The sequence below is a fragment of the Falco naumanni genome, chromosome 7 (genome assembly GCF_017639655.2).
Source record: "Falco naumanni isolate bFalNau1 chromosome 7, bFalNau1.pat, whole genome shotgun sequence".
Lineage (NCBI taxonomy): Eukaryota > Metazoa > Chordata > Aves > Falconiformes > Falconidae > Falco > Falco naumanni.
The window spans coordinates 43383413-43396187 of NC_054060.1; the positions used below are offsets into that span (position 1 = coordinate 43383413).

A 12775-nucleotide genomic window follows, 5' to 3' on the forward strand; every position below is an offset into this window, starting at 1 on the left:
GTTAGAAAAACCAACAGCAGACAAAGTCATTTGAGTCATGGTGACTCCTCAGATATCCGTTAGCACATTCAGACCACAAGCTGAGCATGGTAGTAATTCCCAGGAATATTACGTGCAAAATCTACGCTGTGATAAGTTGGAAGCTTACGTTATTGCTAGCAAACCGTACCAATGTATTAAAAGATTGCTGATCATAGCTGGAAAAATTGAACTAAAGAATGCTCCCCAAAATTATATTTACAGTTAAAATTATATTAACAAAAAAGATTATAGTTTTAGTACCTTCCTGAGCCTAAGATGACCCCACTTCTCTTTGTCACTACCTTGATATCGTCCAGGGGTAGAACCAAGCAGATATACTCTACAGAAAGGAAAAACACAACGCAAAGTTATTTGCAACTCTGAAGTGTTTTGGTTTGCAAAGTATTAAGGTATTTATGTAAAACCTATCAGCAAGGTTGAACATAGAAGTACAACTAGAAATAGTTAATCTTTCACATTTAAGATTTATATTATAAAGTGGATTTTCAGCTGTGTAATTTATTATTAGCATCCTATACGGCTGTCATGCACCACCAGGCTATTCTATAGCCTACACAAGAACTGCATCTATTCCTGTGTACAAAAATGCAGAAGACAGATCATGTTAGCATAAATGCAAAGAGCTCTTATTTGGCACAGAAATAAATATGTAATTTTGAGTAAAGCCAATCTATTGCTACATCTAAATTGGAAGATTCATTCAGTATGAGATTTCATTTGGTCACCTAATAGTTCAGATGCAAAGTACACCTTCTTCAACTGTCTTCCTAGTAATGGTTTAGTATCCTGTTTGACTTTACCCTGAGAACAGACCTGCTCAGATTCAAAACAATGCTTTAAGCAGCTGTTCTTTACTGTACTCATGCCTAGTTTTATCCATAAATGAATGTCCCCTACATATTTTATATGGCAAGGAACTGATCCTTATCTTAACAACTGACTCTTCCCTAACCCATGCATAAACTCACATCAGTTAGGGCTCTACCAACCTCTCCAAGCTCATGTAGATGACAAAGTGAATAAGAACAGCAGCTCAGGGTGTTAGCTCACTTGATTAAGACAATTATTTTTATTTTTTACCCCTTCCAATCTTCTAAGAATCCACATAAAGAAAAAAGGACTTTTTTTTTATGTATTAAACTAGACAGGATTTCAGTCTCTATTTCCACCACAGTTTTCTTTTTAACAAATTTTTTGCCAGCTTATAAAACTACTATTAAGCAGCCAATGAGATTTACACTCTCTGAAGCAAATGCCACATTTCAGTAGAAATGTGGGATGTATCTATTAGAAGTAAGTTAAGCATCCTGAACTATTTTAAGTAATATCAGCAATGCAATATTAGAGAAGACCATTTCAAGACAGAGTTATTATTTAACATAACATTGCCTACCAGACAAACCCATGCCTGTAATGGACAAATATCTATACATATGTATACAGACTGTACTTATATGGTAAAGTTCAGAAATCTATTCTTAATAAAATCCCCATTACAGTAACCTTGGCTTATATGATCCCTCTTGCAAACAAACCAAATACAATGCAGTTTTGTCTACTGATAATTTTATTGGAGCAAATATTTAAGCTAGACTGACTTAAATGAAACTGAGTATCTATTACGTATATCTACCTTGTGTCAAGTTATTGCTGATGCACCTTTTTTCATTCCTTTAAAACATATGTTTATAAAACTAAAAGTTGGTCAGTTCAACATAACTTACATAAGATTTAAAAAACTGCCTAAAGTTAGACTCATGTTTGAAGACTTAAGTCTGTAAAAAGGTAAGCTTACAAACCAAACCCATGGTCTAATAGATCCTAACAGAGATGTTTAAATTTTTTGGAAAAGCAGCGTGCAAGTTATTATAAACACAAGATAACTTATACCTTGTTTCTGATAAATCATGTTCTTGAATCAGATCTATCCATTCCTTGAGCGTAGGAGAATTGTAAGCCATCAAGTAACTTATTAGGTCGGATTTAAAATTAGTTTCAGATTCACCAGCAGAACCAGTTGTTCCCTGAGGTAGCCTTGGATATAAAGGGCTTAGCCATATTCTAAAAACAAAGCCACAAAAATAAGGATACCACACATTAACACATGGGTTTAGTAAGTGATCAAAGCACACCTGAAGGTCCCAAATGAATACTAGACAGACCTATTGTGATACTAACTACAAAGTGACTTGCCTTTATTTTACAATTACAGAATCACAAGGTCTTATACTCAATACCATAGAATTAATACTTCCAAATGAAGACAATCTCACACTTATCCATGCACCCGTTTACAGCTTTCACCACTGTTAAACAGGCCAGGCTCAGACTTACCAACAAACAGTCCTTTCAAAGATTTTCTGTACGATTAGAACACTGTAATGAATTCTTCTGAGGTATTGGCTTCCATAATGATATAGAAAAAATGACCAATTACAGCATTTCAAAGTTCTGCACAGTTTGAAGAGTAACCAACAGTGATAACTCGCTTCTCCAGAACTTCCAACAGAATAAAATAGGGTGGGCATTATGCATGGAAAACATCTAGCATTTCTTTCTAGTCACACATTATTGTAGCCATGGAAACCAAAGGTTCTGCATTATCAACTTTACAACACATTGATATTATCCTCTGTAATTCAGAAGCCTATAAAAATAAGAAGCCAGTGAACCATCACATTCGTGATACTGCATATTATTGCAGGGTGCAAAAGCTAAAAAGAAAAATGGTTTTCATTTTTGACAAGTAGGGCAACTTCTTAACCATCCCAAGTAGGTATTTTCATGCCTTCTTCACTTTCTGAAAAGCTAACTACCAAAAGATACTAAAGCCATCCTTAAGTAAAAGATCTGAAGGCAAAAAAATCAGTGGTTTTATTTTGCCACTCAAAACCCTTGAGACCTTCCCCCAGACAAGTGAGAAGCATCAAAACCTTGCCACATTTAATGGCAGCAAAATGGAAGTCAAGGTGAGAGTAGTTTCTGAAAAGCCATTTTCAATCACCAGACCAAGTTTAAGGTAACAGCCAGCTCAGGACATAACTTTGTTTACAGTAGAAAGCAAGTAGAGTTCAGGCTTAGACACCTACCACAATTTTAGGCTTGATTTTTGGTTTTGCAGGATAGCTGTATCTTAGGAGTGTAAGACTTGTAGCACTGGATAATCCAACCTAGCATCTTGTCTCCAGCAGTAGCAGATACCTACTGAAAGTATTCAAGTAAACATACACCTGCTAGAGATTGTTGCTTACCCCTGAGTTTTCTGGTGCCAGTCTTCAGCAATAAGATTGGATGTATGTATCACAACTCGAAGACCTTCTTCATATAACAACAACATCATTTTCCTTTTAAAAGAAAAAGATACATAATACTCAGTCTATTTCAAGTATATTGAGTGTAGCAGATAAATTAACAATTCATTAAAATGCTCCAAGGTAGTTATTATCAAAACCTTGTTCTGCACAGTGAAAACAGTAAGACTTCAATCCATGTGCACGCTAAACTCATGGCAGTTATTAGACCACCCCCAAGTACTTTTGTCAGCAGCATCTTACAATATATTCTGGAGTACAGCTTAATGTCTCATGCAACTGATTTCCCCAAACAAAAAAATGAATACTTGCAGAACACTTTCTATATTTGCTATGTTCTTTAGATAAACTTATTCCTTTGCAGATAGTTAAAAAATTAAGGAACACTAAAAGGCCTGTGCTTATAGCTGAATTAAAACCTAGTTCTTTTCTCAAACTGAGAACCTTCAAAATAAAAGAAGGTATATAGGTAACTAACCATTGGGATAGCAAAAAAGGCTATTTATCTATCATAAATCTAAACTCAAGCTACAGCGCAAAGGCATTTAAAAATTAGCAATAGAGTTAAAAATAAACATCTGTAGTTTTGGTAACGTAAGTGCTCAAATTTTCACATACTAGTTTTCAATAGTTGTGTAAATACAGCATATCCATGTGACCCTGAAGGATGAGATGGTTTCCACAGAAACCAATGCTCAAAAATGAAAGCTGTAAGGGAACACACTTGTTTTCATTGCTGTCCCACAGCAAGATGATGCTATGCAAATCATATCAGGCTCAAGTTTAGACAATGATTTATTCAGTAATTTCTGCTTTTGATGTTAAGAGCTCAGCAAACTAATATTCAAGTACCTGCACATTTTTCCTGTGCTTCCTGCATAGTTTATGCAATATGCAAGACTTCCTAACTATAAAGTAGTTCCCCACGTGTTATGCCTTGATCTAAGTACAAACAGAGTTGACAGTAAAATAAGTATTTTACAGCAAAATAAAGATTAAGGTATAGAAGTGATAACTGATTAAAACATCACTACCTCAAAAAGGTCACCAACTTGTAATTTAAGTTTTACATCATACAACAAGAATGATGTGAATTTAAGTCTTTATATTTGATGGGGTGGAAACTGTCAAGCTTCTCTTCAAACAAAATTGTTTCATTACCCAACAATATCCAGATTTACTGGTCTGCTACACACCTGATATTTTCCACCTGCAGTAGAACATGCATTCAGAAATACTACCCAGAACAACCCTTTAAAACATAGAGCTAAAGAACTGTAGCATTACACATCACTATCTATTACTTATCCCAAAGCGTGGTAGAAGAATAAGTTTAAAGCTGGGCATACAAGAATGAGAGCTGCTGCTTAAACTGCTTAAGTGAAAATAACCTAAAGCTTTAAAAACAATCAATTTGAAAAACCACCTCAATTCCATCCATATACCTCACTAAACCTGAGAAGCAACATTCGTTTTTCAAATGCTGATTTTTCCCTTATTTGCATATCCTTCTCCAAGTAGGCAATGAGGTCAGTTTGCTTTCTACCAGAAACACACCACAAATGGCTCTTTAAGATCAATGTTTTAGCATAATATTATGTTTTATAAAGTGAGTTCTATGAAAGGATTAATAGATTAAAAAAACCTGCAGTGTCCTGAATCCAAAGATCTTTGCTGTAAGATTAAATTTGTTCTTATCGATAGCTTGCAATCTACAAAATCCCCTTTGTGACACTTCTACAACACCAAATTTAAATTTTTTTGAGAAGACCTCAGAATTCACTCTTTCCAGATCCTCCACATTAATTGCAAAAACTGAGTAAATCAGTGTTATGTCTGACCTGCCAATGACTGATCAACTCTGCATTACCATTTTGGTATTAAGGCATGAGTTAAGAGCCAGGACCTGCACTTCACTGACTTCAATTTTCTAACTTGTACATCTTATATATACCCAATAAACTGATTTGCTTTCTCAAACTAGAGCAAATCTATAATCTATAAATACAAAATAATTATGGAAATTTTTCTTCCAAGACTCAGCAATTTCTATGAAGGCCAGTTTTATGGCTTTACAGTAACTTGCAGATAAATGAAACTGATACATATAGAACAGGAAAGGTACTACTTTTAAGTTTCATTAATATATATCAGGCTTTCAGAATTATGTTTTCACAAACAGTAATAATCGATCTTGCTATGCTATAAATACTGTGGACTACTAATTAGTCTAGTGTCTTAATCACAGTAACTGCATGTACCAGCTCCACTTCTAAAGATGGCCAGTTTTCTGCTTCATAGCTGTTACTTACGTATGATGAGTTCCAAATGCTATATCCAGCTTCGCCTATAAAATTAAAAAGTTGATCATTAAAAATTCCTATTGTGCATTCCTATATGCAAGAATGTTAAAGGAGAGGCGTTTCTTCATTTTGTTTCACTTCACTGCTCTCTAGCGGACAGATCACAAAATACATTTCTTTCCGCCCCCCCCCCCCCCCCCAACACCTTTAAACATATTCCCTAATTTCTAGAAGTTAAGACTTCAAACAGCCACGCAACTCTTTGCTGGAACTGCTCCAGCAGAATTTCTGGTCTCTTACCAGCAGTATTTTCAGAAACAGTCAGCTTTGCAGAGAAGGACCTGAGGTTCCTGCTGGACACCAAGCTGACAGAAGCCAGCAAGGTGCTCTTACAGCAAAGATGACTAACAATGTCCTGGGCTGCATCAGGAGGACCATTGCCAGCAGGTCACGGCAGGTGATCCTTCCCCACTGTTCAGCGCTGGTGAGGCCATACATACAGTGCTGTGTCCATTTCTGGGCTCCTCAGTACAGGGAAGACATGGGCACACTGCAGGGTCCAATGAAGGGCCACCAAGGTAATTAAGGGACTGGAGCACGTCTCCAATGAAGAGAGCTTAAGAGAGCTGGGCCTATGCAGCCTGCAGAAGGCTCAGAGAGGATCTGACCAGTGTGTGTAATACCTGAAGGGAACGTGCAAGGAAGGAGCCAGGCTCTTTTCAGTTGTGCCCAGTATCAGAACCAGAGACACTGGGCACAAACTGAAACACAGGAGGTTCCCCCTAAACATCAGGAAACACTTTTTTTACTGTGAGGGTGACTGACCACCGGCACAGGTTGCACAGGGAGGTTGTGGAATCCCCATCCTTGTTCATATTCCAAACCTATCTGGACATTAGCCTGGACAAATGGATCTGAGACCCTGCTTGAGCAAGAGAGGTTAACCAGATGACCTCCAGAGGTCCCTTCCACCCTCAAGCACTCTGTGATTCTGAAGCATACGATGGCTGTTACAAGCAGCTTAATGGCTAACATTACAAAGAAAAGCATAGAAGCCAGACAGAAATGCTTTTTTATTAGTGCTTTGCTCTTATTAAAGAGCATTTACAGCACAATTTCTAGGGAGAGAACAAAACATGAGTTACAGATGTTAAGAAAGTACTTTTAGCCAGTGACAGCTTCAATATTGTTCGTTTTGGGGTACTAGCATGAAGGAACACATGTAAGTCTACCAGAAGAATCTGAAGGAGTTTTCCTGTCTGAGAATACCATCACAAATGCCATTTCCCCCTTCTTCCTTAATAAGACTGAGTGCAACAGATGGCTTAATTTCAACTAAAGGATGATACAAATTTCAATTACCTGACAAAAGCTAATGTTCTCATAAGGGCGAGCCTGTGCAAGCAGTTCAGCTTTGGATTCTCTCTTTTCACCATGAACTATCAACAATGGCTTCTTCCTTAAATAAAAGGAGATTACTGTTAAAACATAAGTGAATTAGTAATCAGTCTAAACCACTCCTTAATGTAGCTATGATTTGTGGCCCCTAAATCTGATAGCCCAGCAGGAAGATAGCACTAAAAATCTATATGCCTTATTAACTAACTCAAAAGGGCAGTTAGCTACAATAGAACCTGTAAGAGAAAGGTACTAGCAAACTTTAATGGGGAAAAAAAGGAAAACAGGGAGCACAGAGTAAATTAAATATCGCAAAAGAAACTAATAATACAAGATCTTGTAAGGAACTCCTGCCTATATGGAGGGAAACAAACAAATAAAAGTTCTCAGAAGTACTGATACACACACTGTGGATCTAAGACAATGTAGTAATTGTTATCTTACAGAGAAGGTGGGAAGGAAGAGGGAAAAGGAAAGGGCTAGGTCTACTGTGGCAATAGTTTCATGTTCACTTCCTAATGCTCCATTATACTGCATTTCCAGTAAAATGTAAAAAAAAAAAAAAAAAAAAGATAGGGAGAAAACTGTACATCATACACTTACTTCATCTGCAGTAGTTTGCAAATACCAGAAAGGAATTTCAAGCAAACATAAAACCTCCGTTCACAACAATATCATACCCGTGATATATTACTCCGATCACTTTCACAGTTTTCTTGTGCCCTTTCCACATTCCCTCCTTTCTCCTGCATTACCTTGCTCTTGGCTCAGTAAACCGTATGGCAAAAAAGTTTGTTATTCTGTCTTTATTGGTCATCTACTGCATTGTTATCATGGCCCACAATGGGAACTCCTAGGTGTTAATTAATAAAATCAGAAACTAGCCATATTGAACTCTGACCATTTAACAGTCTTGAAAAGAGTCAAAAAATCAACAGAGAACTACAACTGTGGAATAAACGTTCAAGGAAAACCAAGAGTCTACACACACACAGCTAGTAACAATTTGCAAATGCAAACAAGTGTTTATCATTCACTTATAACAGGAACTTGCATGAACAGAATGATTTGGAAACTGTATCATTTCATCTTCATAAAATAAAAATACCTGAATTCCTGCGGATACTGTCTCACAAGCCATCCCACATCTATACAGTAGTTAAACTTGTACATAAGGAAAAGAAAGCAGACTTATTAAAAAAGAAAAAGCAGACTTTGCCAGAACAATGAACTACAGCAAAAAAAGCTTCCTACACAGAGTCATCAGTCAATATTACGTATCATACATAGCATGTTTTAAGAACAGGTGTATTTTTTAATTTGACATGCTTTCTTTCATGTCTCTTAATTTAGGAATAAATTTAAGTTATTCAAAAATATATATTATTTAACTTGCAGAAGAACCATCTCTTTGCCACATACTTATATCATGAATGATAGCAAAAGCTTCTATGCAATAACAAAAACATCACTCCTAGATCACAAGGTTATTCTCTTCAGAAAACATATTTACGTGCATTTAAATACGCATTTTTCAGTTGCACACTCCCCCAAAAAAGGGGAGAATGCCATCTTACAATTGCCTTAATTTTAAGCAGAACATGGAATGATTTTTATATTTCAATAAATTGTACAGCTGAAAACATTTATAGTTTCCTCTGTATTTTAACCAGGTTCCCTGCTAATACCAGTTACAAACAAGTGAGAAGACATGAAAGCATTCCCTCAATTTAACAATCCCAGGTATCTTGTGTAAACATGGATTATGAAGTTTAAAGTGAAATAATAAAGTGAGATCAATTTGGCAAACAGAAAACTCACCTGGGCAGAAGATACGAGAGTCCCAAAAAGAGGAGACAAAATATCTATTAAAAACATTAAAACATAATTGAGTAAAAAAAAAAGGTTCAAGTAAACATTTCACATCTCAAACAGTTTGATAACTACCACAAGTGCCAGACGGTTCACAGACTTGGTCTAACAGAGACATTCACACTTAAGTTCACTATTCTGAACACACAGAATTCTCCTGTGAAACTCTTATGGTCTTATGTTTATAAAAAGTATTAATCCTCTCAAAGTAGAAAACAAATTTTAAGAAGATGGAGACCAAGATCATATGGAAAAGAGGACATCAAACTACTCTCTCCCCTATAGAGAGAGCTTGTACAACTGTGGCAGAGTAGAGCAAGAGGGGCACAGGTAATACTTAAAGACTTGTTGCAGACTATTCTTAGGATATGTGTATCATTAGCTCAATCATGGTAACATAGAAAACTAAACCAACTGAGGATTTATAACCCCAGTAGCAGAAGCACAACAGCAACTTGAGAACAAATTACAAATATGTTCTAGGATAGACAAAATATCTCATACCCTATCTCTACAGAAATCAGGTTTTGCATGTTAAACTTCTCAGCCCCTTCACCAGCTCAATTAATCACCTAGTGGGACAACTACTGCTAAGATAGAACAAGACAAAAGCCACAATGAATTCACAAAGCGGATACACACAGTAGTAAAGCAACTGAGGTCTCTGACACAAGGCTGCCATCAATAATCAATGCTCATAGGGAGCACATGAGGTCAAGGAAGAGTTATAACCTAATTGTATAGGTCTTCAGTCATTTGTTCTCCTTCAGAGAACTACTTTTTTTTTTTTTACTACAACTACACAGCATTCCTGAAGCATCTGTACTGTACACCAAAGACTTCATCTTGACTTGTGCTCACTTCTAATTACATTGAAATGGGCCTATGAATCCAAGCCACAGAACTTCAGATGTACTGTCTTGTACTGCACCATATAATAGCGAACTACTAGGTCCAAACCACTCAGCAGCATAAAGACAAGTACAACTACTCAGAGATGGTTAGGCACCCAAGAAAAGCACCCCTTTAAGAACCAAAGGCATACGGTCTTCCCCAGATTAACTGACAGAGAAAGCAGCAGTAAGCAGCACCATATGATTTGCCTTTGCTAAGTGCACATGAGATTTCTAGAGCACAGTTCAGAAGTCACAACAGACTCGGTATCAGCAAATTAATGCTTTATACATTATACATCTAAAAGAGCCAGACAAAGATAACTGAACCAATTCCTACAACTTGGACATTTAGAATATGAAGCTTCAGCTACAACAAGGAATACATGCACCTAAAAATAGCCACAAGCTAAAAATAAGCACTCTCTTGCAAACAAGTCTCCCAAAAGCCCACTTCAGTAGAAGCCACTTGTTCACCTTTTATGTGCAGGGCTCCAGAATTATAGCTCTGTTCAATTCCTCTGACTTTCGTGAGAAAAAACCTGAAAGGGTTCCCTCCATTCAACAAATCCCAAGTATCTTGGGCTTCATCGGGTGTTTCATTATACTCCTCTGCTTTCTCATCCTCTAAGAGTTCATCATCTTTGCAAAGATTCTGAGGATGCTCTTTGGGTGCATCACATTTTTCTTCTTTCACTGTTTCTTTGTGGGCACGGTTTTCTCGATCTTCAGGCTCTTCATCACTACTAGAAAGACACCAACCTAAGCCTTCTTGGCTAATTCTCTGTTTTCCTGCTGGAGGTATTTCTGTAGAAAAACTTTTATCACTGGGTTTCAGGGGAGAAGCTTTTCTCTTATGAGCAGCCTTCCGAGCTTCGGAGCATGGATATTGCGGCCCACTTGCATTGCCACATGCGGCACCCAACAGTGAAGATGTAGATGGTTTTTCATTGTCTGAATTCTCCTCAGTACTTTCATCACTGCTAGATACTGTCCACTTTCCATGTGCACCTTCCTGAAGCATGTTCCTAGGGATTACAAAAAGAAAACCCCGAACAAAAGTTGTGCATTTTTCCTACGCTTAAGCCTATCTCCCTTTGCAGTTTCCATTTGCTGATTACCATGGAATCTTATATTTAGCAGAATCTCCATGCAACTTCTGACTCGGGAATATTTCATAGCGTTCAAGGGTTATTTGTGTCAGTGCCCAGGAAACAAAGAAACACGTGCCATGGGAGCAACCATCAAGCGGGAAGCAGCTAAAGTGGAAATCCGCACATGGAAAACGGGCTAGGAGAGGGGCACGTACAAGAAAGCACTTCGAAAGTCAAATTAATAGTTTGCCCGACACAGATCTTTCTCATAGCGACCCCACTGCTCCGGGCTCCGGCGCGCGGAAGACACGGGAGCACGGAACCGAGCCAGGGCCGCTCTCTCCGGAACCACGGCCTGGAGCCACAAACCCCCGCCGCCACGCCGCCGCCCCCCCGCCCCTGCCAGGCCCACAGCCGCACTTCCCCCCTTCAGCCGAGTGCGGCAGGAACGCCGTCCGCCGCCGCCCATGTGGACGGCACCGCAGCTCCCGCCGGCTGCGACACCGCCCCGCGGGGGAGGCGGAGCCCGCGGCCGAGGGAGGCACCGCAGCGGGGCGAACGGCGGCCGCCATCCCTCTCGCCTCCAGCTGCCACCAGCTGAGAGGGGGCGAACCAGCGACGCAGGCCGCGGCGCCAGGGGCGGCTCCCCCCGCCCCGGGACCCCGCCGCCCGCTCCGCCGCGGGAGGAGCGCGCCTTACCGCCCGGCGCGGCGCCCGGCAGCGCGCCCCACGCCCGCCGAGAGCCGCGGAAGGCCAGAGCCCGCCTTCGGCCCGCCTGGCCCCGCCCCTCCTCCCGAGCCAATGGCGCGCGGCTCATTTCAGCCAATCGGCACCGGCGCGGCGCTTGCCACGCGGGAGGTGGCGGCGGCCCAGCGGTGAGGCGCGGGGCTCGGGCGCGGGCAAGGGCACGCTGCGCGCCCCCGATGCCGCGGGGCGCCAGCCCTGGCGCGGCGGCGCGGGAGAGGAGCCGCGGGGCGCCCGGTGATGCCTGAGGGGTTTCCCGCCCTCCCGGGGGCGCACGGGCCTCAGGGGGCACTCGGGCAGCTCTGGTATCTCCAAGGCTGCTAAACCGGCAGAAACAGCCCCGCCTTAGTGACCCGAATTAATCTAATAAATTTGTATTTGACCTTAATATTAGTTTAGGGAAAGTGCGGTATTTGCATAATCGCTCATTGAGCTCGGTGTTAATGACTGTGTCTGAAGTGTCCCGCTAATGAGGTAACTGCCTGACGGCTACAAGAAGGGAGCGGGAGGAAAACAGGTGTAAAATTAAACAGGGTAAGAGCACAGGCTACATCAAAGCTTCCTCCCTCTGCCAACACGAACTGCCTCAGGTTTGGGGCTTGTTACTCCTGATTCACCTCAAGCTTGTGACTGCAGTTAACAAATAACGTGAGTGTCTTATATCAGCATGCGATAAAATCAGCAAGCTATGCCAAGAAATACGTTAATAAAATTTCAGCTTGGTGGTGTAATTTTATTAGTACTTTTCTGCAGAGTTGCGTGTGGTGCCTCCTGAAGCAGCCTGGGGATATACTCTTCAGTACTACGGGGTTAAACGTTTTATTATCAGCCCTTGCTGAAGGTGGTCTGTGGGTAAAAAGCTGTTAGGAAAGCTGCATGGTTTTGTATGTTATGTGTGTAATCTCTTGTCTAAGTATAGCTCTGGAAAGAGTATTTGTTTTCTAAAAGTACTTCAGGAAAATCTGATGGCTTGTGATGATGCTCGCATGCCAGTCTCTCCTCGTAGTTCCTGTCTATATAGCGACTTAACTGAGAATTAGAGATGCCTGGTATTTTTCAGGAAAAAAATTCAAGGTCTTGCAGAAACAAGTTCAGTTTCTAGAAGTCTGTACTATATA

The 12775-nt window shown here is 40.1% G+C and overlaps 1 protein-coding gene across 1 annotated transcript in view; it reads right to left on the reverse strand.

The window, feature by feature from the left end:
* The window catches only part of TDP1 (tyrosyl-DNA phosphodiesterase 1), a 44382-nt gene extending 32699 nt beyond the window's left edge, over positions 1-11683 (reverse strand). The window contains exons 1-9 of the mRNA XM_040601532.1: positions 11613-11683; positions 10297-10847; positions 8876-8919; positions 8163-8218; positions 7019-7115; positions 5666-5700; positions 3294-3386; positions 1933-2103; positions 283-361 (exon numbers count right to left, since the gene is read on the reverse strand). Of these exons, the coding sequence (XP_040457466.1) occupies positions 283-361; positions 1933-2103; positions 3294-3386; positions 5666-5700; positions 7019-7115; positions 8163-8218; positions 8876-8919; positions 10297-10843 (1122 nt within the window). The 5' untranslated portion in view covers positions 10844-10847; positions 11613-11683. The remainder of the gene's footprint in view (positions 1-282; positions 362-1932; positions 2104-3293; positions 3387-5665; positions 5701-7018; positions 7116-8162; positions 8219-8875; positions 8920-10296; positions 10848-11612) is intronic.
* Positions 11684-12775: the final 1092 nt, after the last annotated feature.